Source organism: Oryctolagus cuniculus, chromosome 6 (assembly GCF_051225735.1).
Source record: "Oryctolagus cuniculus isolate XC-2025 breed Fujian yellow rabbit chromosome 6, ASM5122573v1, whole genome shotgun sequence".
Lineage (NCBI taxonomy): Eukaryota > Metazoa > Chordata > Mammalia > Lagomorpha > Leporidae > Oryctolagus > Oryctolagus cuniculus.
The window spans coordinates 15,537,832-15,564,758 of record NC_142872.1 but is presented as its reverse complement, the minus strand read 5'-3'; the positions used below and the strand labels follow the sequence as shown (position 1 = coordinate 15,564,758).

General features: G+C 49.7%; 1 protein-coding gene across 6 annotated transcripts in view; it reads left to right on the top strand.

Moving 5' to 3' along the window:
* The window catches only part of ZNF608 (zinc finger protein 608), a 104,851-nt gene that overhangs the window by 7,127 nt on the left and 70,797 nt on the right, over positions 1 to 26,927 (top strand). Inside the window, exon 2 of one of the 6 annotated variants that reach the window (XM_089334896.1) lies at positions 25,948 to 25,988. The exons of 4 other annotated variants lie outside the window; for them this stretch is intronic. In XM_089334896.1, the coding sequence (XP_089191022.1) occupies positions 25,950 to 25,988 (39 nt within the window). In that variant the 5' untranslated portion in view covers positions 25,948 to 25,949. Of the gene's footprint in view, positions 1 to 1,707; positions 1,870 to 25,947; positions 25,989 to 26,927 lie in introns of those variants that run through there. One more of the 6 variants, XM_089334898.1, reaches the window with a different exon arrangement.

Here is a 26,927-nt window from a genome sequence, read left to right as displayed (position 1 = left end):
TGTTTCTCGGTTAGAACAAATGGGTTTGAAATGCTGAACAAATCCCACTGCTGGTTTTTCTGGGAGCCACTTTCTCTTCTTTCTCGTCCCCGCCCCCAGCCCAGTGTGATAAGTATTCACTGTGACTGTTCCGGCTCCACCGCCGAGTTCCTGCCTCCCGGGAATCCTCATTGTCAGCCGTCACCGTAAGAAAAATGTGCCTCCCGGGACATTTTAGGCATATTCCAATCTCGCCATATGAATGCAGCTTTTACACTTTAAGAAGAGTCACGAAAAAAGTATTGATTATATTTTGTGTCGTGCAGAATGATTGTAGAAAGCAGATATTTAGGTTGTGGAATTGGCCTATTATGTTAACCAGAGAGCAGATGGCACGGTGCCACAGACGTATAATTTTACTTAAAGGGACTTTTAAGCTTTGGATGTGTTTTCTTTTCCTCTTATTTCCCCGATGGCTTCTTTTTATTGAAGGGTAACTTAAGGAGACCTGGTAGCAATTTTACTGCCTTCCCCTGACAGTTGGAAATAATAGCTGGGTCTTTGGTTGCACTGATCTTCTCCCAGTCAACTTGATTCTGGTTTTTGTTATGTGGCAGTGAATTAAAAAAAAAAAGTGTTTGTAGTATGTTTCAAGAAATGGGCTCTTTTTTATATGCTTCAATTAGCAACAGAGGACAGAGTTCCAATTGGTCACACTTTCATAAACTCCTGGAAGTCACTGTTGGTCCTTTGATGAAAGGGGAAAAATAAACTGGTTTGGTTTCTCAGGAAAGCACATGTGGGCTTGTGGCTGCTTTTGTACATTTTGGACACCTTTCTGTCCTCCCCATCAGTCACTCAGGGTGCAGAGGTCATGTCCAAGTCGTTTCTGGAGGCCCGCGTTGGCGTGGTTTGGAGTCTCCTGGGCGTGAAAGCACCTTGATTCTACCCATTCCTCACCCATAAATCATGAGGGGCTGGCAGGTGCCTCCCGGCCCCTGTTTTGGGCGGGTGGGTGAGGGGCGAAGTGCGCCCGGCCAGACCCGGTGACTTAGGGGTCTCCCGTCTCCTCCTTGGCAGCCCTGCGTGGCGTGACGCTTGGGGTTTCCGGGCTCCACGCACAAGTGTGTGCGGCTCGTTCCACGCCCTCCCCTCCGTGAGGGAAATGAGCGGGAGCCCAGTGTCCGCGGGGAGGGGACCAGAGACCCGGGCCCCGGAACCGCGTCAGAGAAGCAACTGGCGGTGACGAAAAAAATTAAAAAAGAAAAGCAAAGAAAATCCGCGCGGGAGGGAGGAAGGGGGAAGCAAGCGGCGATGACCGAAAAAAAAAAATTAAAAATAAAATGAGCGCGTGAGGGACGGGGGACGGGGGTCGGGAGTCGGGAGTCGGGAGTCGATGCCACGGGCGGCGCCGCCGGGGAGACGGCAGCGGGCTCCCGCGCGCCCACGAGCGCGCGTCCCCGCCGCCTTTCCCACGGCGCCGCGGCAGCTCCCGGCCGCGCGGGGCGGGCGCGCTGCTGTTGCCATGGCTACGGCGCCGCCGGCCGCGCCCCGCCCTTGGCATCCGACGCCGGAGTCGCCCTCTTGGGCTCTGGCAGCCTCGGCCGCACCCGTCAGTCCCAGGAGCGCCGGGCTCTGCCGCAGGCCGCGAGCGCTGGGGGCGTGGCCGGCAGCGGGGGCGGCGCGTCGGGGGGGCGCACGCGCGCGCGCGCGCGGCGGCGGCGGGGACGCGCCCGGCTTCCCGCCCCGGGACGCGTGGATGGCCGCGAGCGCTGTAAATCTGTCAGCTCTCCGCGACGCCTTCCCTTCTTTCTTCATTTGCTCGGGCTTCTGGTTTGACAAGGTTCCCCCGAGGCGGAATTCTAATCTGCTTCCAATTAGTTGCAAAATGTGAGTGAAATTTCCCCATGATGACTGCTGTTCGACGTGCAGGCACACCAGCTAGAAACACATTAATGCTCCTGAATATTTATTTTTCGAGCCCTGGGCCCTGCCGTCGGAGGGGGAGTTTCCAGCGGGTTGGAGCGACTTCCAAGGCGGGGGTGGGGGTTTGCATTCCCCCCCCTACCCTGAAAGGTTTCTCTTTTCCTGGATCTGTGAAAATAAAACTAGCAAAGGGGCCTTACCCACCTTAACGCGTTTGCCCAAGCGGATGGCGGTGCTGTTTGCAATGGGCGTGCGGGGAATGTTGGGACCCTGTGCCCTGTCGAGCTGAACACAACCTAAGGTGGCCCAGACGCAAGGCCTCTGGAGCTCTTGAAAGGCCTTAGCCGCCCCCCGAAACTCATGGGGTGCCGGGTGGTCTTGGCACGCGGCAGGGTTGCACGAGGATGTCCCCGCGGGCCGTGACAGGGCCCTGGGGTCGCCTCGTGCCCCGGCGCTGGGGGCTGCCGACGCTGTCTCCCCGGCCGTGTGGTCCCCTGGGGTTCAGGGGTGGATCCGCTCCTGAGGGCTCTACGTGTATCATGGAGAAATCACGCGTGGGTCTCAGAGTCGTTTCCCTCTTTCCTTCCTCCCCACGCCTGCTGTTCTTGAAGGACCCGCCTACTCCTCAGTGACTTTGTCTCCCCACAAACGTGTTGATCTCCCTGATTTTTTTTGAGTCTGGCCTGCCTGGTGCTTGCTGAGGGCCGGAGGTTTAAGACCGGCCTGTCTTCGCCGGCCTTGGGAGCTGTTTGCTTCCTGCAGCCCTGGGCCCACAGCGGCGCCGAGAGCTGGAACCTGCACAGTGCCCTTGACTGTTTCCACTTAGAGTCCACTTGTCCAGCGTCCTGGCGGATTGGTTTCCGGGGTCGTGATGGACCTTAAGGAGGTGGGCAGGATTTTGTCGATGGCAGACTGGTGGTGTTGATCCCATGACTGGCTCAGAGTCTAAGTAACACCTTCACATGTAAAGGGATGCCCTACAGAGTCCTAAAAGGCCGCATTGATTGTTACATGACGTCTTTTTTTAATGTGCTGTTTTACAGTCTGTGTGGCTAGAGGGTGGAGCTTTTATTTCTCTTGGTTTAAACAAAACTTACTTTTTATCTGTGTACAGAATATCAATTATTTAAACGAGTTATGGGAAAACTCATTTTCTGCTGTACCGGGTTTCCGCAAAAGCAGCAGCCGTGCTCTTTGTGTTGCTTCCTTTCTTGTTAGGCAATGACTGGGCTCAAGGAGAGAGCGAGAAAAAAGCCAGATGGAAATCCTTAAAAATTTAAAACGTGGTTCTTTTAGATTGCAGACCTCCTGGGCTTAAAAAAAAAAAAAATGATGGCCCCATAGTGAAGTGCACACAATAGGCACGATTGTGGTAGCACCTCAAGTCCTGGGGTTCACTAATTACCCTTTAATGAGGTCAGTCTGCCCCGGCCGGCTCTCCCCCTACCTTGGGTGGAAAAGCACACACGACAGTTGGAGTTCAAGTGGATCGTGCTGTATTTGCAACTTAGCATAACTGCTTGGAAGGCCCCCAGGGCGCTTAATTGGGGCCCGGCATTTTTGTTTTGGGGTGGGGGAGTGCGGAGACTGTGCGCAGCTCTGCCCTGTGCATGTAAAAGCCACCGTGCATCCCAGAAGCGGTCCGTGTGCTTTTGTTGATGCTGCACAGTTTTATAAACTCCAAATGAGCTTATTGCCTTTTCACCACTGGGAGAGCTAAATAATGGAAGGACCTAGAAAAGTCTCTGGATTGGGCAGCTGCCAGGCAATTAAAAAAAAAAGAATGAATGGTTTAATTGTACAGCGAACTATTTGTTGACAGATTACGACTTACTTGGTCACCAAATCCCATGGACTGGGAGGTACAGAAATGGAATGCCCAGGGTTCCTTGTGTGCTCAGGCACTGCTGTTTTTACCTCCCCCACCCTGTTTTTATTATAATTATTATTATTGCTTTCCTTACAGTGGCACAGTGAATTCATGGTGAGAATGGCTTGGCCAAGTGAGGAGAGGGGGAGGGGGAGGGGCAGGAGAGCAGGTTGTGAACTTCTTTGCGGCCTGGTCTAGAAGCTGAGAGCTTATAGGTTGCTCTGGCAGAGAGGGGGCAGGAGGCTGGAGGAGGAAAGACCCTGGCGTTGGAGGAGGAGGCGGTAGGGAGACGGGTGTGTGCTGCGGAGCCCTGCTGCAAATAACTGGGGCTGTTGACAGAAACTCCCTGCTATTTCTTTACGAAGTGAGTAGAAAGGGACTCTCCAGCAGCGGCTCTGAAGTGGTACAGCAGTTTGGGGACGAAGAGCTGTTGACCTGCAGCCTGCATTTCAGCATGGTGGTTTTTTTTTTTAATTTCTTTTTTTAGGGCTAGCTTATATTTAGGAGTAGAAGAGCGGAAATCGTGGCCTTTGTCCCCAGTTGTAGTTGTGGTTGGTTTTAATCTTCTGATTAAACAGGGTTATGGAAATTGCAAGTGGACTGTTGCTTTCTGAAGTGATCAGTGTAAAGACTGCCCAGTTGCCTATTTTTTTGTTTTTAATTTTTACCTTCATTCTTGGAGGGGAGGGCGGGTAGTGAGACCCTTGATCTGGAATGCTTTTTTGTCTATCATCTGTCACCCTTTCTGGTAATTTGGGATTACAACTATTGTTTCCATGTGATGTCTTTATATGAAGAAGCCATGAAAAAGCCCATTTTTACTGTAATACCAATGCTTGATGCATTTTTGATAGATTAAACAAAGCATCTGAACTGGCAAACAGTGATCTTGTTTGCTTCTTCTCCTTGCTGTTAAGTTCTGGTCCTATTCTGTTGGTATCACAGTAATTTGGAAGTGGCTTGGCTCTCAGGTCTAAATTGTGGCTGGTAGCTTCATTGTACAGACCTGAGAGCGTGGAGAGGGTGAGGCCGCCGTGGTCTCAGTGCTGTCTGACGACTGGTGGCTTCTCCAGGCCGCTGGCTCATTCCTGATACTTTTCTGTTCATGTTTTCAAAAGGCCTGAATGTTACCTTTTTGAGCATCCAACATAGCATGGTCACAGTCACTAAAGAGACTACATTTATATAAACACTTTTTAAAAATCATGCAATTTCTATTTTACAAAAATGGTCAAAATCTGATTTCTTTGCTTTTTTTTAAAAACATTTATTTTATTTATTTGAAAGAGTGACAGAGAGAAAGGGGGGGTCTTCTATCTGCTGGTTTACTCCCCGAAAGGCTGCAATGACCGGGCCTGGGCCAGGCTGAGGTCAGGAGCCAGGAGCTTCTTCTGGGTTTCCCATGAGGGTGCAGGGCCCAAGCACTTGGGCCGTCACCCCCTGCTTTCCTGGGTGCATTAGCAGGGAGCTGGATCGGAAGTGGAACACCCCATGGGATGCTCACACTGTAGGCGGGGCTTTAATCTGCTGTGGCACAGTGCTGGCCCCCTAAATTTGATTCTTTGGCAGTGTTTTGAACGTTCATATCTGCTCAGTCCAGATTTAATTAGAGGCCCAAAGATGTGAAGAAAAAGCTCAGGGCTCTTGTGGATATTTATGGCAGCCTAGGTGCTCGGCAAACTTCCGATTTCTCTGCAGTCTTAAGAAAGGGAGCTTCTCTGTGCACTGTCAGTGTTTCCACAGTGTGAACGCCTCTGAAGGTTGTAGAAACATACCAGGTAGGGGCCGACGCTGTGGGTTACTAGGCTAAGCATCCCATATGGGCGCAGTTTGAGACCCAGGTGCTCCACTTCCAATCCAGCTCCCTGCTATCGCGTCTGGCAAAGCAGTGGAGGATGGCCGAAGTCCTTGGTCCCATGTGCCTGCGTGGGAGACTCATGGCTGCTGGCTTGGGCCTGGCCCAGCATGGGTCGTTTTGGCCATTTGGGAAGTGAACCAGAGGATGGCATACCTTTCTCTGTTGCTCCCTCTTTATGTCTGTAACTCTCTCTCTCTCAAATAAATACAGTCTTTAGAAGAAAAAACAGGTAAACAAACTTGTTTTAGTCCGTGTGGTCCATGTTCCCTCCCATATCACATAAAGGATGGTGAGCAGGTCCCTTGCCCCTCCCCTTCATCTTCACACTATGTAAATGAATATTTTTGTTGTCACATGAAGTAGGAAAAGAAAAATGCTAACCCAAGGTGCTATGAACATGAATTTTATAAATCTGCTTGTGTTGATATCTAAAACTCATGAAAGGCTTATAGTGTCCTTTGAAAGCCTAACAAAGGACTCCATAAGCCTGTTAGAAGTTCATGCCTTTTTTTTTTTTAAAGATTTTTATTTATTTATTTGAATGGCAGATTACAGAGAGGCAGAGGCAGACAGAGAGGTCTTCCATCGGCTGGTTCACTTCCCAAGTTGCTGCAGCAGCCGGAGCTGGGCTGATCTGAAGCCAAGAACCAGGAGCTTCTTCTGGGTCTCCCATGCGGGTGCAGGGGCCCAATGACTTGGGCCACCCTCTGCTGCTTTCCCAGGCCATAGCAGAGAGCTGGAATAGAAGTGGAGCAGTGGGACTTGAACCATCACCCATATAGGATGCCAGCGCTGCTTTACCTACTACGCCACAGCACCAGCCCCTCATATATGTTATTTCCTGGTAGAAACCAGTGTTTCAATTTGCCTGGAGTTAGTGCGTTGTGGAGCTACCTCCAGCTGGTAATACTGTCCAATTATGGATTGATGGAAACACTCTGATGACCTGTTACACACTAGTGATTGGTTTATAACATAAAGTCATTTGCCCTGGTTGGATTTCAGTGCTCTAAATGTGCTGAATCTTAAATACATTGAATTTTCCCTTCCCAAAGACTAGAAAACTCCCGTCACTTTGTTACTGGTGTTCAACGCTTAGGTACGGCCTGCACTTACACCCGCGTCTCTGCAGATCACGGATTTCCCACACCAGTAGTGGGAAGTCAGATGGTGGTCAAAGTGCGCATGCTCCATCTTTTGTCTGTAAAATAGACCAGGAGAGGTCTTCAAGAGGTTTGGTCTCAGTTTGTCTTAGCTCTTCCTCGGATCTGAAGGATGATCCCACCTGCACGCACAGTTTTTGCACGGTGAGGTGTAGCCGCCTCCATGTTGAGTGAGCCTGAATGTGGAGAGTTGCTAAGGGGGAGAGTGTTTTCACTGTGGTAGATGCGGTTTATACGTCCTAGCGCTGAGCATAGCATTTGCTTTCTCAGCTTACCCACAGAATCTGTGACTAATTTGGTGAAAGTGAAGATTTTTGTCCAGATGGTTAGGTTTAATTGTAAAAGCTGGAAAGATTTCAGAGGCCCCTTTGGGGGAGTGCGGGAAACAACAAGTAAGTAAACAGCAAGGAAGAAGCGAAAGGACCTAGGAACCACTAAATATAGCATTCATGTACGTTTTTGTATTTATAAACACACACGGGCATCTGTCCTTACACATACACACGCATGGAAGTATGTACAGCCCAGGAAAAGCTAAGACACGTGATGGTAACACAACGAACAAATGGGATCTAGGAGAGGAGTGGTTTTGAAGAGCTACAGTTCTCTCTGTTCTGGTTTTAGGCGTTTCCTGATAATGTGTGTTTGGCCTTTCCTGGCTCAGAATAGGTTTCCCCGAAGTGTGTTAAGATGTCCGCTTCTAGTTGCTGCTTATTGGCTATGAGGTGTTGGTTTTTACCCGCCCCACCAAACATTCAGGCCAATCCTGCCCTTGCCCAGGAAATAACTGGCTGATCTTCCCAATCCCCGAGGCTCCATGAGGCCCGCGCAGGTCTGCTCCTCGCTTGCTGCAGTCGCCCACAGAGCCCCTCGTGCTTTGTAGTCTAGACTACTTAGATCTCAGGCCCATGGGCCAACTTTGAGGTTGGTAGGCCAGCAGTGTTCTCTAAGTCAAGCAACATGGGTGCAGTTCTTGCACAAGAAAAGAAATGCGGGGGCCGGCCTTGTGGCGTAGCAGGTTAAGCCACTGGCTGAGACACTGGCATCCCATTAGGGCGCTGGTTGGAATCCTGGCTACTCCACTTCTGATCCAGCTCCCTGCTGATGTGCCTGGGAAAGCAGCAGAAGATGGCCCAAGTGCCTGGGCCCCTGCCATCTGAGTGGGTGACCTGAATGGAATTCCAGGCTCCTGGCTCTGGCCTGGCCCAAACATTGTGGCCATCTGGAGAGTGAAGCAGCAGATGGAAAATCATTCCATGTGTGTCTACTTCTCTGTTAACTCTGACTTTGAAATAAATAAATAAATCTTGTAACAATGACAAAAAAAGGGAAATGTACATAGCTATAAATAAATACGTTTCATAATATTTAGAAAGTGTAGCGAAACAAGCTAAATTTATATGTGTTAAATTTACCATGTACCACTTGCTTTAACATTTGCTTAGTGAGTCCTTGGCCCAAGGAATGAGCTTGAGGTTGTCTCACAGGGTGAGGAAGACAAGGAGAAGGCCAGCTGTGTGGGGACAGTGATTTCCAGATTATGGAAAACCTGTGTCAGGTGGGATGGGGAAAGGTACTCAGGGCAGAGGAGGAGGTGCAGCCCTGGGAGACCCTGACTGCCAGTGTCGTGGGGGAGCAAGATCCAGAACCCGCCAGCCACCCCGAAACAGAGGTGGGCTTTGCTTTGAACTTTATGGCTAGATCTCCTTTAGACCTAAATCTCCTTTACCTTCTGCTGTGTTCCTGCCTGCTCAGAGCCCACGTTTTCTCCACCGATCATGAGCCCTTGCCCTCTGCTAGGTGATTTTAAGATGGAACCACTCCACGTCACCAGTCGGCTTTTAAAGACCCAAGGCCTGGAGCTCACATGTAGGGGCTGTGTGTTGGGGGGAAGAGAGGCCTGAAAGTTTGCCTGGTGTCGTAGATCACATGTTGTGGGCAGTCGTATTTTCTACTTGTTTGTAAAGCTGGTTCTTTAAGAGTCTTAGAGCTGACAGCAAGTTGTAAGTAATGAGACTGCAGCAGCTACCAGCAGTTTTTGTTTGTTTGTTTGTTTGTTTGTTTTAAAGAGACTTTTGTAACTCATGTAAGGAGTGAGATTTAAATAGGGGCCTAATAAGAAGTTAGGATCCCCAGGATTGGTAGTGTCATGATGTTGGGGTATAAGTCAGTCGAAAGTGATGTAAGTGTCAGATATTTCTATTTTCTCTATTTGTTAATGTGTTTTTAATGGACGTTGTGCTGAGTCAGCAGCTTCGGCCACTGAGGCTGTATCGGCAGAGAGCCTGGAATCCTGGTTGATTGGACGGGTGTACTTTGTTCTGGTCTTGCCTTCTGTTCTCTTCCTTGACTGACTGCACCTGCTGTTAAATCCATTCCGGTAACAGGAGTGGAACGTGGTGTGTGTGGCTGTGTCCAGAATGGCTGGGGAGGTGGGCTCAGGCCAGATGGGGCAGGGCCTTTGCAGACCGTGGGAAGGAGTCTGCATTTTGGTTTATCTGTGAGGAAAAGACACCTTTTCAGAGTTCAGAGCAAGGGAGTGACATGCTTGGCTTGGTTTCTGAAAAGCTTGCTCTTGACCCTTGTCTGGGAGTTGACTGTGAAGGGGCAAGAAGGGGGCGGAGGAGTCAGGGACAGCTCTTCCCCGTCCTGCTGGGCAGAGACCATGGACTTCTTGGGTGGTCCTGGAGTTGGAGATGAAGAGAAGTCTCCACATGGGCCCCAGAAGTGGCCACATGGGCCCGAGGTGACAGGCTTGGGTGAGGGTTCATGAATGCAGGAGAATTAAGGATAGACTTGAATTTGGGGTGGAGGGCTTGAAGGGACCCAGCAGTTGTGACTCCTTTTTTTCTTTTTTTATTGTTTTGTTTAGTTTTGTTTTGACAGGCAGAGTGGACAGTGAGAGAGAGCAACAGAGAGAAAGGTCTTCCTTTGCCGTTGGTTCACCCTCCAATGGCCGCCGCGGCCGGCGCACCGCGCTGATCTGATGGCAGGAGCCAGGAGCCAGGTGCTTTTCCTGGTCTCCCATGGGGTGCAGGGCCCAAGCACCTGGGCCATCCTCCACTGCACTCCCTGGCCACAGCAGAGGGCTGGCCTGGAAGAGGGGCAACCGGGACAGAATCCGGCGCCCCAACCGGGACTAGAACCCAGTGTGCCGGCGCCGCTAGGCGGAAGATTAGCCTAGTGAGCTGCGGCGCCGGCCTGTGACTCCTTTTTGATAAATCCCGTGGCTGCTGGGTAGGGATGATGTTCACGTGGGTAGTGGAGCTGGAGACACGGACTGGGAGACATGGACATATGGGGGGGGGGGGCTTTACATTTGCCAGGCTGGAATAGTGAGTGTTGTTGGACCAGGGCCCCAGGCTGAGCCCTGGAGCCCCCAAGGAGGAGCCAGCACTGACCTGTGACCACAGAGGAAGGCAAGGGAAGACATTTCTAGCAAGGGGATGGTGCAAGCAACTGTGACGAGTGCTGCCACAAAATCAGACCGAGGTGAAACTCAGCCCAGTAGTGACTTGACACACGTGGTGCTGGGTGGGGGTTGGGCACCGGAAACCCGGATGCTGTGGCTTTGTTGTAAGGGGCAGCGCAAGATCAGAACTAATGACCACACTATCATGAAGTGGGGAGCTCAGCTGTCCTCTCTGTATGCTGGTGGGCGAGGTATACAGAGGAGCCCCCTCCTCCTAGAGGAGGGGTGGGGTGATTGCCTTGAAGGAGGGTGGGAGCTGAGGAGGCCTGGTACAGGGTGGAGCTGGGGAGGCCCTCCACTGTAACAGGAAGAAGATGCCAGAGGGCTTCAGCAAGCTACTGGAAAAATGGAATGAAAAGATAAGCTAATTATGATGCAGACATCTCAAGGTCTGTGCTTTGTAGCTGTTCAGTGAAATTCATTTTCCATGAACATTTGAAGACCCTTAGTGTGTATAGATGTAGGCAGGTTGATAGGTTCTATGGTGAAAAAAGGAGGAAGTATCCATTTTACCATGTGTGTGCAGTGTTATTGCCGTGTTAAGGGATACAACAAGAAAATGCACATGTTGTAGACAGTTCAGCATTCTTTGGCCCTTCAGTCCCAGCTGCGTCTGCCACCCTGTGTTTGGATGCCTGTTCTGTGCCAGGCACAGGCTGTAGGCACGGCAGCCCAGCGCACAGAGCCTCTGCTTCATGTTCTGCTTTATTCTGCAAAGGTGGCTGTTCACCTGCTGGAAAGGGTAATCAGGAAGGGGAAGGTGGCAGGGACAGGCAGGAGGGGCAGCCTGTGTGCAGACCCTGGGGGAAGGGACAGTGTGTATGTGTGTGTGTGTGTGTGTGTGTGTGTGTGCATGCGTGCACGGCCTTACAGAGATGGAGGGGTGTGAGGGCCAGAGGAGATTGCACAAGGCCAGGCTCCAAGGAACCTTGAAGAGCAAACCAAGGGTGGGCATGGGCACCACGAGACACCCACATCTGAATGTCTGGTTTTGGGTTCCAGCTTCCTGATAAAGTGCACTCTGGGAGACAGCAGTGCTGACAGATTAAGTACTTGAGTCCTGCCACTGACCTGGAGGAAATGGATTCCTTTTGGGGCTCCTGGCTTCTGCTTGGCCCAGCCCCAGCTGTTGTGAGCACTTGGGGAGTGAAGCAGAGGGTGGGAACTCTTGTTCTCCTCTTTAAAAGATTTGTTTATTTGAAAGGAGGACTGGCAGAGAGCAGAGGAAGCTAGAGAGCAGGACAGAGAGAGACAGAGAGAGGGAGGGGAAGAGTGAGATCTTCTGTCCACTGATTCACTGCCCAAATGGCCAGACTCAAGCCAGAAACCATGAACGCCTGCTGGGTCTCCCACGTGGATGGCAGGGGCTCAGGTACTTCCCAGGAACATTAGTAGGGAGCTGGATCAGAAGTGGAGCAACTGCGACTAGAGAAACTACTTTGGACAATATATATATTTTTAAATTAAATGAACTGCATCAGGTTTTAGCTGTGTTCGTGGGACAGCCTGTCTTGGATATCCTGGGTTCTTTTTCGACCTTAGATTCTGTGATTTCTGAATCTGTGCTGCTCTGATTCTGTGATTGTAATAGCCTGGGGAATGTGCCCGGTATCTCTCAGACCGTGTGTTCTGCAAAATCCCTTTGCACACACACACACCTCAAAACCTACTGGCTCCCAGGCTCACCCTGCATGTTTTGCATCTCCAGTAGTGGCCATGGAATGCGTCGGTTTCTGCAGCTTCACATTGTGAGTTACGATTTTCTGGCTTAAAACTGGGCAATCTGATGGAAATGCATTATCTTAATTTGTGTTTTTTTTTCTGTGTATGCAAGCTGTTGGTTTTTTTTTCCCTGCATATTGTTAATTTTACCACCTTAGACTAGTTTTCTAGTGAGTCGTTGGACAAACATTTCTTAAAGTATTTGGGCGTATGTTAATGAAATACACCATGTTCATGTGGTTTGCAAATATTTTTCATTTGCTTTGTGAATTTCTTTTTTTAACCTTCCTTTGTTTTTTGATTCTGGTTTGAAAAACTGTTGTTTTGTTTTCTTGTTCCTACGTCCTAAATTGTATAGTCATCTTTGTAATTCACCTCCTATTATGGCTGCTGGGTTTGATATCAGTTTAGGAAGACTTTGTGACTCCAAAGGTATTAAAATTTTTTCTTCCGCTTTGATGGCTGTTGAACCATCTTTATGGCCTCTAGCTGAAATGGATGACCTCTGTATATTCAGCTTGTTGGCTTTGGGGCTCACTTTTCTCTGTAAGTCGTGACTAATGCGGTGTCTGGAGTCGTTGAAGCCTGTACGTGAGTGTTGGGGCTTCATCAGAGCTGTGCTGCGCAGAGCTGCAGAATTGTTTGCATTTCCCCAAACCCAGGCGCCATCCTTCCCCTCTGCATTCAGAAGCTTCAGATAGCTCATCTGTAGGCGTCTGTCCTCTCTCTCCTCTCTTCCTCCTCGGGCAGAAATTAGCATTTCCTGTTTGTTTTAAAGGTCCTTCTCTTTAAAAAAGCCGCCATGGAATTGCTTTCAGTGTGATGGGATGGAGGTGTTCTACAGGTGGTAACTTAGTGTACTTGGGCAAATGGCAGACTGTGCAGGAAGGACTCAGGATTTGCAGCTCCAGGGCTAGGGAGGCCGGCAGCCAACAAGCGCACTTGCCAGTGCTTGCTAGGCTCCTAGGGCAGCAGGTGCTCCGCAGAGATGAACCACGTAAGTACTCAGCGGGACCCGTGGCTTTGCTTGGGAGCCATTCTGGTTTAGCATGGAGAAGATTAATGGGGAGGCGGCAGGTGTGTCTGGGTTGGGGGTGCATACGACGTGTGGCTGTGTCAGTGCTGTGGCTCTCATCTGTGGGAGGTCACTTATGTGGTCAGAAAATGGCCAGTTTGCTGTGGTGTCCTTTTAGTCAGCAGAACGTGGCCAGGATGTCCCGCCAAGGTGGGCCACGTGGGACTGACAGGTAGTTTGCTCCCTGTCAGGCCTCTTTCTCTGATTGCTGCTGGGTCACGATGGGGAGCAAGATGAGGGAGAAGCTCTGGACCTGGGAATTGGGTGGCTAGGACTCCACTTGGTGACAGGGCCTTGCCCTCTTTTCTGACCTTGGGTACAGGTCATGTTCTGGCTGTTGGTTTTCTCCTGGACTCTGAAGCCTGAGTGTCCTTCCAGTTCCCAGAGTTGTTTCCCCTTTTGCTGTTCTGCGGTGTGTGATGTTTGGTTCCCCTGCCAGCCCAAGAGCGCCGAGGCGCGGGTGCCATCTTACTTCTTTTTATCTACCCAGCACCTTGCATGGTGCCTGTTCGAGGCCAGGTGCAGTCAGCGCTGCTTGGACTAGGATACAGAGTGGGGGGTGGCATCTCCAGGCTGGCACCATTGGCTGCATAGCAGCTGTCCACGTGCTGATCACAGGCACAAACGCTGCTGAGAAGTATCTGGATTTTCTTCTGTTGTGTGTTTCTGCGATAATTTTAATTTGTTAAAAGTACTGTTGTTTGTGTAATCTGTTCTGTCGCACCTGTTTTCCCAGGTCCGCGTGAGCCTGTCTGTTGAATTTTAACAGCTGCTTTACCCGGCAGGGTCACGCCATGTCAGAACACTTTGCAGTGGCATGTGTTTTGCTGGCAGAGTTTTGTGTGATGATTTCTTTGTTACCCACAAATCCTTCAGGCTGCTCTTCCAAAAAACAAAACAAAAAAAAAAAGAGAGAGAGTCATTATTGAAGAGTAGAAGTGTCTTATTAAAACTTATAGCTGAGGCGTGACCTTGGGAAAGCTGTTTAAACTGGGTTAACACTCTAATTTGGGGGAGAATAAAAGCCAATCCGGGGGTTTAGAGTGCAGTAAGATCTTAGGAACTGAGGTGTGGGTTTGGCCCCTTTATCTCTGCCCAAGTGTGTGTAGGAACTTGCGGCGCAACACATTCTGACGACTTTGGTGTATAATCACTGATGACAATCTTATTTTAACTGTTGTGAGAAAGAACAGGGGTTTGGTTTTCACCTTGAAGCTGCCCGTTAAACTCACCATGTTATTAAAATATGTTTTTCCAAGAAGCGCACTTGGCTGGCGGGATGTGCCCTAGGTGGAAACAAAGCGGGTTTGCCGTTTTTGCTGGAGTGAGTCCTGCTGCCGCAGGCGGCCACTGCCTGGTTGTGGTTCCTGTGGACCCTGAGCTGAGCTATGGGCCTCCCTTGACATCGAAGAGCGTTTTGATAGAGGAGTGGTAGAGAAAGCGAGACTGAGTCAAATACAACGGATGAGGATGGCCACTGCTCAGCGGCCTAACCCTTTCGACAGTGGGCTTCTGAAAGGCGGGGACAGCTCCCCAGCAAGTTCCCCAGATAAGTCATCTGCTCCGAAGGTGACTTCCTTTCTTTTTTATTTATGTTTTGAAAAATTTTTAAAGATTTGTTTTGTTTATTTGAAAGGCAGAGTTGGTGGAGGGGAGACAGAAAAAGGGGAGAGGAGAGCGCGAGAAAGAGATATCTTCCATCTGCTGGTCCAGTCCCCAAATGGCCACAGCGGCCTGGGTTGGACCAGGCAGAAGCCAGGAACCAGGAGTTGGTTCTGCGTCGCTCATGTCAGTGCAGGGGCTCAAGCTCTTGGGCCATCTTCTGCTTTCCCAGGAGCATTAGCAGAGAGCTGGATTGGAAGTGGAGCAGCTGGAACTAGAACAGGCCAGCATCTCAGGTGGCAGCTTAACCCCTTATGCCACAACGCTGGCCCCGGGCTATTTCCTTTCTAATATTAAAAATACAGTCAGTGATTTTTTTTTTTTTTTGATAGGCAGAGTGGACAGTGAGAGAGAGAGACAGAGAGAAAGGTCTTCCTTTGCCGTTGGTTCACCCTCCAATGGCCGCCGCAGCCGGCGCACCGCGCTGATCCGATGGCAGGAGCCAGGAGCCAGGTGCTTTTCCTGGTCTCCCATGGGGTGCAGGGCCCAAGCACCTGGGCCATCCTCCACTGCACTCCCTGGCCACAGCAGAGGGCTGGCCTGGAAGAGGGGCAACCGGGACAGAATCCGACGCCCCAACCGGGACTAGAACCCGGTGTGCCAGCGCCGCTAGGCGGAGGATTAGCCTAGTGAGCTGCGGCGCCGGCCACAGTCAGTGATTTTTAATGTTGGCACAATGAACGCCTGGTGTCTGAGGCCCGAGGAGCATTTGCGAATTCAGCGGCCACGTCCGGTTACGTTACTTCCGTGGTCGTCAGAGAACATGTTAGTGTTCCCACCGGCAGGTGAAGAGCTGAGCTGGAGAGTGGTTTGGATGCCAGCGCCTTTCATTTAGCAGCCGTTGATTGAGAATGCCCTGGAGTGAAAAAGCAGCACGGTTCATGCCCTTGCATTTGCTGCATGGTCAGTTCTTGTTCCTTGTAGGTTAGTTTTTTAAGTTTGATTACTGAGCACCTATGGCCCACCCTCCCCCCACCCTCACCCCTGGGCTGGTGAAAAAAGAAGAGAGAAAGTGTACTAAACATACACCTTTGCTTCTGTAATTACTGGCTCCCCAGAGGCCACCCCAGGTAAAGAATCTGTGATTTGGCAGTTGCTTGTCAACAAGCCCTTGAATTAAGTGACTGACTCAGGGGCCAGCCAGCCTAGACTGAGAAGCTGTCCCATGCTTCCCCTCCCGCCCCCCTACTCCCGCCCCCAGTGTTTTCCCCACTGCCTCCTGCTGATTTTGCCATGAAAAAAACAAATGAAATAATGAAGGTATGGAGAGTGCTGCAAACATGAACGCAAACAATGGCAGGGGGGTCAGCAGGCGTTTCCGAGTGTGGCTTCTGTTCCTGTAGGAGGATGAGGGCACCTGCTGGAACCCCACTAAACCACGGGTTGCCAGCTGTTTGTTTTAATCTGATCATTTACAAAAACAGCAATCCTCACTGGCGTGTATGTTAAATACTGATATAACTGAAATGAACACTGTGCCTGTGGCACGCATTTGCACATGCTTTCTCTATATGGGCTGTGAGAGCTGGTTTAATTCTAATTGCCGGGATATCAGTTGGGATTTATGTCTGTTCCTTAGATAGTTGAAACGAAGAGATTTAAGTACTTAGCGCACGTTTTGATTTTTGTTCTGTGGCAGGAAGAACCATGCTAATTTGAAGAAGCTCATTAATGTGCTAGTTAATACCAGTAGTTTCTCTTAATTAAATTTTAGTGGCTGGCTGGCTGAAGTATTGGAAATAGACTGTATGTGAGATCTCACAGAATTTCTGGTTTTGTGGGTACCGAAAAGCCAATGGACATTTCTGTTGTGTGCCTTACTTTAAGAAGAATTCAAGAATGACTCCACTTGCTTCAGTGTTTAAAAAGGGACAGAGAAGCCTTGCCTGTCTGCATTCACCCAATAGCAGCCTTGCAGACCCTCACAAGTTCCCATATGCTGGTAAAAAACATTTTCCAAGAAATTGGCAGCTTTGCACCTTGTAGCTGATGCCAGCTTCCTCTTTGGGCCAATTCAATAGGAGAGAGAGAGAGAGAGAGAGGGAGAAATGCCTTGTTTTAGTGGCTGAATTACTCTGACAAGCTTTCACATCGCCCCTCCTCTTATTAATATTCTTTTTGATGTGCGCTTGTAAAACAGAGGATTGGCTGTTAATCTCCAAGATCTCGAGGGCTTCTGGCAGTGGCCCATAATTGATGTGTTCACATGGCTGTTGTCTGACTGCTAATGATTAGACAGCAGTGTTATCTACCAGCTAGATCAGTGCTGCTTATAAATCACACTTGATAAACTGCACTTTCATTTCTTCAAAGAGTCCGTACATGTCTGCAGACTTTGGAGCTGCCAGAGGCATTTCATGATCCTATGACAGCTTCCATTAGGCTTATTTTTCATTTCTGTTTGGCAAAATATTAAGACTCTGTAGCGCATGTGCGAGAGAATTGTTCTGTTCCCCTTTAAGGAGATGAGCAGAGCAGAGCAGGTTTACCTGCTGTCCATTGGAGGAGGAGGTTGGGCCTGTTGGGGTGGTATTTTCGCCACCACTGCCTAGGCCCAGGTGAATGGGGTGGGGTCGTGGCATTTGAAAGAAGAGCAGAGGTCCCCTGGGCAGGAAGTTCTGAGAATGTGGGTTTGTGCTCTGATTGTGACGTGGCGGGCGTGCGGGCAGGCCCTCTGGAACCCTGGGATGGCGAGCTGCTCTGTCGTGGTGCTTGACTGCATTTCACACAAGCGTGAGCGACAACAGCAAGGTCTCCCAAGAGGAAGAGGTAACAGCTCCTGTCCTCTCTCGCTGCCCCGTGGGGGCACTTGGCTAGCTACAGCCACACCCAGGGCCCCCATCTGCACCACTCTGCTGGAGGCAGAGAGGAAGCCAGGGTGCACTTGCATGGTAGGCTTGGCTTGGGGCCTTCTGCTGATAGTCTGGGGCCTTTTTTTGGCTACCAGCTCGTGTGACCTACCTTCAGGTGATTTTCCCATCTGTAGAACTCCAGGTAGGGTCTAACTACTGTCAAGGTGGTTTTGCTGTTCTACTGTCATTTTACATATTCTCCGAAAATGGTTGTGTCAGAGGCCCTCCAACCCTTTGTAAAAGGTTGTATTTTTATTTAAAAGGCACAGTGAGAGAGAGAGAGAGAGAGAGCCTCAGTTCTCTGGTTCACTCCCCAAGTGTTTACAGCTTGAATGGGGCCAGGCTGAGGCCAGGAGCCTGGAGCTCCATCTGGGTCTCTGTTGTGGACGGCAGAGACCCAAGAACATGGTTCTCACCTGCTGCCTCCCAAGGTGCGCGGAGCAGCGAGCTGGAATTGGAAGCAGAGGTGATACTTAGATAAGGGATATGAGTGTCCCAAGTGGCTACTTAACCTGTTGTGCTACAGTGCCCACTCCCCTCAAAGCCTGTTTGCTAGTATTGCTCTTTACTTAATTCTTGGGGTCAAATATTGGGTTTCAAGGAAATGTTTAAATCAGAATTATTTGTCTGTGACAGTCAAGAAATTAATGTTTAAATGGGTTCTTAAAAGTCACACTGCCTAAAGAGAGGTTTGTGATTTTTAAGGGTGTCGAGGTTAAATACTTTATAAAATTTACAACTTTTATAGTGTGTTCTGTAGCAAAGATTGGGAGTGGGGCTTTTGTTAATAAGTGATTACGGTTTAAAGAGTGACCAGAACTCTAGAACACAAGAATGTAGCATGCACTTAGCACCGGGACTACCGGAAAAAGTGTCACCTGCCTCACCAAACCAAGCACAAGTCACGCAAGGGGTCAGAGGGCTTCATGGTTTTATGTCCTTAATTCTAGGTACCACGTTTGTTCCTTCACTGCTTAAGTGTGACTTTGACGTGAGACTCTGTTTGCCTTGTAAATTTTTGGGCTGTACTTAAAATGAGCCTTATAGTAAAGGAATGCAAGTTTGTGTTAAGTGTTAGCATTGACAAACAGGAGGTTTTTAAGTCAGCTGCTTATCTTAAAATGATTAATTGAAGTGGATGCCTCTTTTTTTTTTTAACTAACCAAAGCAATTTAAGTGCGAGTTGTTATGGTTATTAGATTTAAAAAAATTTTTTTTACAATAGTTTATTTATTTATTTAACAGCCAGAGTTACAGACAGTGAAAGGAAGAGACAAAGAGATCTTCCATCCACGGGTTTACTCCCTAAATGGCTGCACCGGCCAGAGCTGAGCAATCTGAAGCCAGGAGCCAGTAGCTTCTTCTAGGTCTCCCATTTGGGCCGCCATCCACTGTTTTCCCAGGCCATAGTAGAGAGCAGGATTGGAAGAGGAGCAGCCGGGACTAGAACCAGCATGCATATGGGATGCTGTTACTGCAGGCGAAGGATTTACCTACTGCACCACAGTGCCGGCCCTTGGTTATTAGATTTTAATACACTGAAAAGAAACCCATGCTTAACAGAGAGAAGATAGTTGTTTAGTGATTTTTAAATAGGTGCTCCATTTAGTTTTCATGTGTAAAGCAACTATATTGGAGTTTTCTAATATAGCTGTAAATGATGGAAAATACATTAAAAGGTGTGGAGTATGGTTTTCATTAAATAAAATATGTGCGCATATGTCAGGGCTGGATGGTAATGTTACAAATAAATATCATGGGGATATTCTTGAAGGTTTTTATATCATCTTTAAATGTTTTCTTTTAAAATATTATATGCACATTTATGAAATATATTACCACAATGGCAAAAGTATGCATGCATTCTTTAATTTTTTTTCTTCACTGGGACTTGAACCAGGCATTCCAATATGGGATGAGAGCATGCATGCCAAGTGGCAGTTTAACCCACTGTGCCACGATGTCTGCCCCCTGCAGGTACTTGTTTGCTAACAGGAAGTTATTGTAACATTGAGGAAGCAAATACTAGCAGTACAAATTTTTATATAAATATGAGAAGCTCTGATGCCTACAGTTTGATTCTAGCATACAGAATGTTCCTCTAGCATCATTTTTTTAAATTATATTTAAGAAATTGTCTTATTGTTTGGGTAATGTTGGATAGGTACTAATATCCACTATAGAAGTTATGGCTAAATATTTATTTTGGAGCTGATCTCTTTTATTTGAAAGGCAAAGAAAGAGAAAGAGACAGGTCGACAGAGATAATCCTTCCACTGGTTCAGTCCCCAGATATCTGTAACCACTAGGTCTGGGCTGGACTGGGCTGAAGACTATAGCTAACAGCCAGGAACTCAGTCCAGGGTTTCCATGTGTGTGGCAGGGACCCACGTACTTGTCCATCACCTACTGCTTCCCAGCCTGCATGTCAGCAGGAAGCTGGAGTCGGGAGCCAAGCCAGAACTGGAACCCAGGCACTTCATATGGGATGCAGCCGTCCCGAGAAGCTTTTATACTTCTAGACCGAGTGTCCACCCAGAGTTACCATTTTTGGAGAATGCATATGATTCTTGAGGTACTCGTGGGATAGCTGAGGCTTCTTTATGGACATTGACACCAGAAGACCCTGACCTCATGCTTGGGCAAGGATTCTTCCCAGGACACCAGGATCTGCAAGAGGAAATATTGTTCCCCTCTAAATAAATCTTTACCTCTGATTTAAATAACTGTAAATAGTTAAGAATCTGTCTCCAGATATTGGAGTTTTGGTTTTCATTGACTATAGTAGCATTAAAAAAAACATTTCTTTGTTTGAAAGGCAGAGTTACAGAGAGAGAGAGAGGAAGGGTGGGAGGAAGGGAAAGAGAGAGAGAGAGGGAAAGAGATCTGCCGGTTCACTCATCGAATGGGTCTCAATGATGGGCTGCGCTAGACTGAAGCCAGGAGCCTGGAACTCCATCTGGGTTTCCCATGTGGGTGGCAGTGGCCAGGTATTTGAGCCATGTTCCGCTGTTTTCCTAGGTGCATTAGCAGGCAGCTGGATCAGAAGTGGAGCAGCCAGACCTTGCACGGATGCTTCCATGGGATGCTGGCGTTGCAGGAACTGGCTTAGCGTACTGTGCCACGACACTGACCCCAGTAGCATGTTTTCAGTATGTTGATTCAGCCATGTGACAAACTCATCCAACCCCATAAACACGTGCTGTGGAGATTGGTGGAAGCTACATGTGCTGGGTCCAACTGTAGTAACTGACACTGGCGGGCGCGTTAGTGATGGGCTCTGTCGTGTCGCCTGTGTTACATCGAGTACAGTTTGGGAAGACTGTCCTATGCTCTGTCGGCCAGGAGTCTGAGGCTGAGAAAGGTTAATTAATTTTCAAGGTACATGCCTTGAGTAAGTGATCTGAGATTCAGAGAGATTGCACTCTTACTGGTTTTACACTGTGATCACAGTTCAAAGGTGTTTCGAGGTCACGTGGCGCCTGGCCTGTCCCTGACACCCATCCTGTCTGAGATGGACTTAGTTGCGGCCCTCTCGACCTCAGTTGTGAATCAAACAAAGCAGATGGAAACTGGTTGCTTTCTAGACTCCAACACATCTCTGAGAGCAACAGTTGTTTATCTGTGTTCATCTGGTTTTCAAGACTAAAATGTTACCAAAATCACATGGCAATGTCATAAAATGGTCAAGGTTCCTATATTCCTTTCAGGGCGGTGTAGCTTACTGACAAGAATGTTTTGCTTTGTTTTTAACTCACTTGTGTGTGAGCTCTGTGGAGGCAGAGATCTTGCCTAACTGAGCACAGCAAGCAGCCTAATAGAGATGTTCAGGGAACACTGACTGTTGTAGGTTGTGGTAGTTCAAGTTACACTGGAACAGAGCTCTTTGCTCTCTTTGCTGGGCTGTGGCAGGTTTTACTGGGAGAGGCTGAGTGGCGGTGGGCACGCAACGTCTTTCTCTCTTTGCCTCCTTGAGAGTTGTTCTCTGCGCTTCTCTCTAACCCCTCCTTCGGTGCTCATGAAGTACCTCCCCTGCCCTCCTCCCACCAGCATGCGTCCCAGCCCAAGGGTGAAGCTGAGTGAGCTGTCGAAGGCTCAGGCATCCCCAGTAACTGGACCTTGGGGTGGCAGACTTTGCTTTGTAAACAGCTCCCAGTGAAGATTTTTGGCTTTGCAGGCCAAGAGGCAAAATTAAAGATGTAGGTATTTTACGCTGGCAAAAGACAAAAAAATTTCCATAGACTTTTTTTTTTTCTCTCAAAACTTAAAATCCACCAATAGCACTTGAGCACAGTTTTTGGCAGTAGAGGTGTACTAATGAAAAGAATGAAATTCTTTTTGGAGGGGAGAGGAATAGGGAATAACATTTCCCTTAATTTGATTTCAAAAGTAGTGTTTGCTGTTATTAAGTTGATTGCAAAAGTGTATGTGTAACATATATTCTTGGCTTGTGAATCACAGAAAACCTGGAGTGGGTCAGATGTGGCCTCCAGGCCATCAGTTGGTTTTCTCCACTGCTGTCTGACTGGAAAGGACTGTGTCATGGGGGGAATGGGATCCTAGGGTGGGAACACCCTTCCCAGGGAACGAAGGGGCAGAAGTTTGATTTTTCAAAAAGATGTATTTATTTGAAAGACAGAGCGACAGAGAGCATCTTCCATCTGCTGGTTCACTCCTGAAATGGCTCCAGTGGCTGTAACTGGATCAGGTTGAAGCCGGGAGCCAGAAAGTCCATCCTGGTCTTCCATGTGAGAGGCAAGGGCTCAAATCATTGGGCCGTCTTTTTGTTGCATTCCAAGATGCGTTAGCAGAGAATATGAATCAGAAGTGGAGCAGTTAGGATTCAAATCGGCACTCACAGGGGTAGCTGGTGTTGTAGGCAGCTTAAGCAGTTGTACTACAATGCTAGTCTCCAGGACTAGTAATTTGACTTTATAATTTTTTTTAAAAATTGCCTTTTATTATTTTTATTTATTTATTTATTTATTTTGACAGGCAGAGTGGACAGTGAGAGAGAGAGACACAGAGAGAAAGGTCTTCCTTTTGCCATTGGTTCACCCTCCAATGGCCGCCGCGGCTGGTGCATCGAGCTGATCGAAAGCCAGGAGCCAGGTGCTTCTCCTGGTCTCCCATGGGGTGCAGGGCCCAAGCACTTGGGCCATCCTCCACTGCACTGCCGGGCCACAGCAGAGAGCTGGCCTGGAAGAGGGGCAACCGGGACAGAATCCGGCACCCCGACTGGGACTAGAACCCGGTGTGCCGGTGCCGCAGCCGGAGGATTAGCCTATTGAGCACGGCGCCGGCCGCCTTTTATTATTGATTTTTAAAAGCAGAGTTAAGAGAGAGAGAGAGAGATCTTCCATCTGCTGGTTCACTTTCCATATGCACAATCGCCAAGGCTGGGCAAGGCCAAAGCCAGGAGCCAGGTACTCTGTCCTGATGTCCCTCATGGGTGGCAGGGGCCCAAGCACTTGGAACATCTGCTGCTGCCTTTCAGGGCCCATTAGCAGGGAGCTAGATCAGAAGTGGAGCAGCTAGGACTCAAATCAGGGCTCATATGGGATGCTGGATTAGCTTGATGCATTACAATTTGGGCCCTCAGGAACAGAAAACTTAAATACAAGAGTAGGACAAGAGAAAACAAGAGTTTATCTCTGTTCTCAGCAGGACAGTGGTTCTTAGAGCAGATGTGGTGCCTTGGGCTGGTTAAGGCCTCACTCTGGGACACACATTGGTTTTGGGGTTCAGCCTCCTGAAACGAAGGCCCCATCATCTTCCTGGCTGCCCAAGACACATTTTGGGGGGGGGGTCTGGTTTCTCAAAGATCATGGTCATTTACAGACAAAGGTGACTACAGGCCTGGTGTTGAGTTGTTTGCCAGCCTGGGTCGAGATAGTGATGGGGGGTGGGCTGAGAGGTACCCCGGGATGGCCTTGCAAGGATGGTCTCCTCACAGTGATGGTGGGTGCCGGCACGCTCAGCCTTCTCATAAGCCTGGTGCTTTTCTCCCTTGCTTTTGGTCCCACCAGCCACTCTGTCCCGGGCCTCCCTCTTCCTCACGGCCATTGGGGTCTGCGGCATTCTGCCCCTTTGCATTCTCCCTGAGCCATCTCGCCGCCTCCACCGCCTATAGGACCCCTCTTAGTCAGGATCGCTCCCTTGAGTTCCACACATCCAAGCCGTCTGCTTGATGGACCTTGCCCCACAAAGCACACCACTGCCTGTGTCCCCCGTCTCAGGGAATGACCCAGTCACCAACCGACACAGACACCTGGCCGACCCCCCTCCCCCACCCTGCTGAGCCCTGCTCCCCCATGCGCATGCCACAGCCATCTCTTCTCTGGCTTTCAGCTGTGGCTTCCTAACTGTCTTCTCTCCTCTGGGCTTACCCTCTCTCGTCTGTTTCCCCACCAATTTCTGTCTACTTTTTACCCAGTCCCCTGCCCCTGCTTTAAAATTCTCAGGATTCACTCCCTCCCGACTTGGCAGTGAGCCCCCAAAGTCTTAGCCTGGCCCCTGTCTTTTTGTGAGCTGCCATATTCTACAGCCTTGGCTTGTTGTGTCCTAGAACAGACATCCAGAGGGGCTCAGCCTGCCCCCACCCCCATTGCTCCCACAATGCCCTGGGCTTAACTGTCTCAGCCCTGTCCATGCTCAGCTCTGCAGTCACTGTCCATCCACTGCCAGCCGCGGGTTCCCAGAGGGCTCCTGAAGCAATGCTTGGCACACAGTGGCTCCTGGCAAAAATTTGTTGGCCAAGGGAATGACATCCCCAACAGTGAGGCGGCTTTTTGCAGTGACCCTTAAAGACAGGGGTGGGCACTGGGTCAGTATGTGGTCCCCCCTGTCCCACAGACCAGGTCCCGAGGCCACCCTTGGCCGTGAGGGGTTGCAGTGATGAGGGTCAGCCACAGGCCCTCTCCCTGTGCATTGTCCTTTGCCATCTGACTTCGCATCTTCTCGTTGGAAAGGCTTTTAAACAAAAGCGTTGATGTTGGTCCCTGGGCGATGCAGAAGTGGTTCCCTCCTGCTTCGCGTGTTCTCACACAGGGAACCTCTGAGAGGCTGCACGGGGAACTAACCGCTGGACGAACCGTGCTCTCTGGGGTGGGCCCGTTGGCTGTGAATTTCTGCCCCTTTTCAGGAAGGGCCTGTGTGCAGCTGTTGCTGTGAGCCGCTGGGATGTGGCTGAGAACTCGGCACAGGGCATGGCAGCCTCCACAGGGATGGCCTGTGGCTTCCATGGCTTTTGTTTTTTTAAATATTCGTTTATTTTTTCATATTTGTGAATAGCAGAGTGACAGAGAAGGACAGAGAGAGAGAGAGAGAGAGAGAGAGAGATGGATCTTTCACCCACTGGTTTATTCCCCAGATTGCTATAACAGCCAGAGCTGGGCCAGGCTGAAACCAGGCGCCCAGAACTCCATCTGGGTTTAGGGAGGCTTGAGGTTTACTGCATGTGGAAAGAGCCCAGGCTAATTTTCGGAACTCCCTGCTCCGATCCTGACTTGGTCCCACCACCATCCTCCCTGCCAGTCCTTAACCTGCTCACATAGATCCAATACATGTCCAGGAGGCCCTCCCAAATGCAGATCAAAAACACTGACCCATCTCATCGAGTCATGGTTACACTGCTTGGTAAAGCTCTCTCTCTCCATGGCTTATCCCAGAGATGGAACCATTAAGGAGTGACTCAAAAAGCCGCTGCCCATGTCTTCACACATGGCTATACATGTGTGTGTGCATGGCTTTTATATGTACGTAGGCCTATCCACATTCATGGGAATTCAAGACGCATCAAAGACAGAATTACTCTTACTGTAGCTCGATACAAAGGCAAGGGTGGCTTTCCTTAGCTGATTTGACGAACCAGTGAAACAAGCCTAAGGTGTCAAAAGCCAAGACAAGGAGCAGGTGTGTTGTGTTTTGCACAGAGCCTGTTAACCTGTGACTTGGGCACCTGCATTCCACATCAGAGTGCCAGTTGGTATCCTGGCTGCTAGGCTTCCCAGCCAGCTCCCTGGGGAGGTTATGTACCCTGATGGCCCGAGCACCCATATGTGAGACCAGGATGGAGTTCCTGGCTCCTGGTTTCCGTCTGGCCCAGCCCCAGCCATTGTGGCTATTAGGGAGTGAACCAGTAGATGGAAGACCACTCTCTCTGCCTCTTCCTCCCTCTCTCTGATGCTCTGCCTTTGAAATATATGAATACATTTTCAAAATTTTTTTAGTTGACAGCAACCTTTTTAGGTGGCTGCAAGTGAGATAAGGTCAAGAAAAGAGCTGCTGTTAGTGGAGAAGATTGGAAATGATGATTCTCAAACAGGCTTTTCTTTCCTTTTCTTGTCTCCTTTCTCCCTCCGTGAAGCCATGCCTGTGTCCAGAGGAATCCTGCCGGCTTCCAGAAGGGTGAGCCCTGCAGCTTCTGCTGCTTTCATCCTGGCTGGGGGAGGAACGAGCGAGCAGCCACGCAGGGGGCCGGTGTACTCACCTCCGGCCCCCGCCTGCCGAAATGGGCGTTGCTCTCAAACGCTGGGACCTTGATCTGTACACCCAAGTCCAGGAGCATCCGCCGAGCTTCATCTTTACAAAGTCCCCTTCTGAGGGCACTGGGAACAAGGTTTCTTTGGTTGAGATGGAATTTGTGTGCACTTGGGAAGTCAGCGTTGTAGAAACGCAAGGACGGGTGGGAAGGGTTAACCCAAACCGTGGCTTTGCTGGTGCTCTTCTTTCTTGGCGGCTGGTGCTTTCAGTGTCTTGGAAATTAGAGCCCACTTAGGAACGAGATAGGAGAACACTGGCCATCACTGCTATTTACGGCCTGCCCAGCTCTCTGAGCAGGGACGGATGAAGTATCTGGCAGAGGGGCAGGATTTTTTCAAAGGACACAGGCGATGCTAAGTGGGTGACAGCTGGTGTGGTCTTGTGGCTGAGTCCTCAGGGCCCCTGAGAACTGTGTCCACTCCCCACCCAGCTCCGTGGCTGTGCTGGGGAGCTGGACAGATGAGGGGAGCACCTGGTCGGCTGAAGCCATTGCGCGCAGGAGTTTGCACTGTACACTGTCTCCGTGTGCTCAGTGCCTTGTGCTTGGCTGGGGAATGAAGTTCAGGGTAGTCATGCTGTTGAACAACTCTGACACATGTGGCTGGCCCCTGTGGGCCTCCACTCCGTGAACTGCACAGAGGCCACTTCTGGGGTGACTTTCACTCCCCAGAGCAGCATTCCAGAGACCCCTGTTGGCATCCTGTAAGGCCAGGGTTCTGCCTGGAAGTGGAAGCATCCGCTTGGCCCCGCTGACCCTGGGATGGGAGCCATGGGCTTCTCCTGGGCTCAGCACCTGGTCAGCTG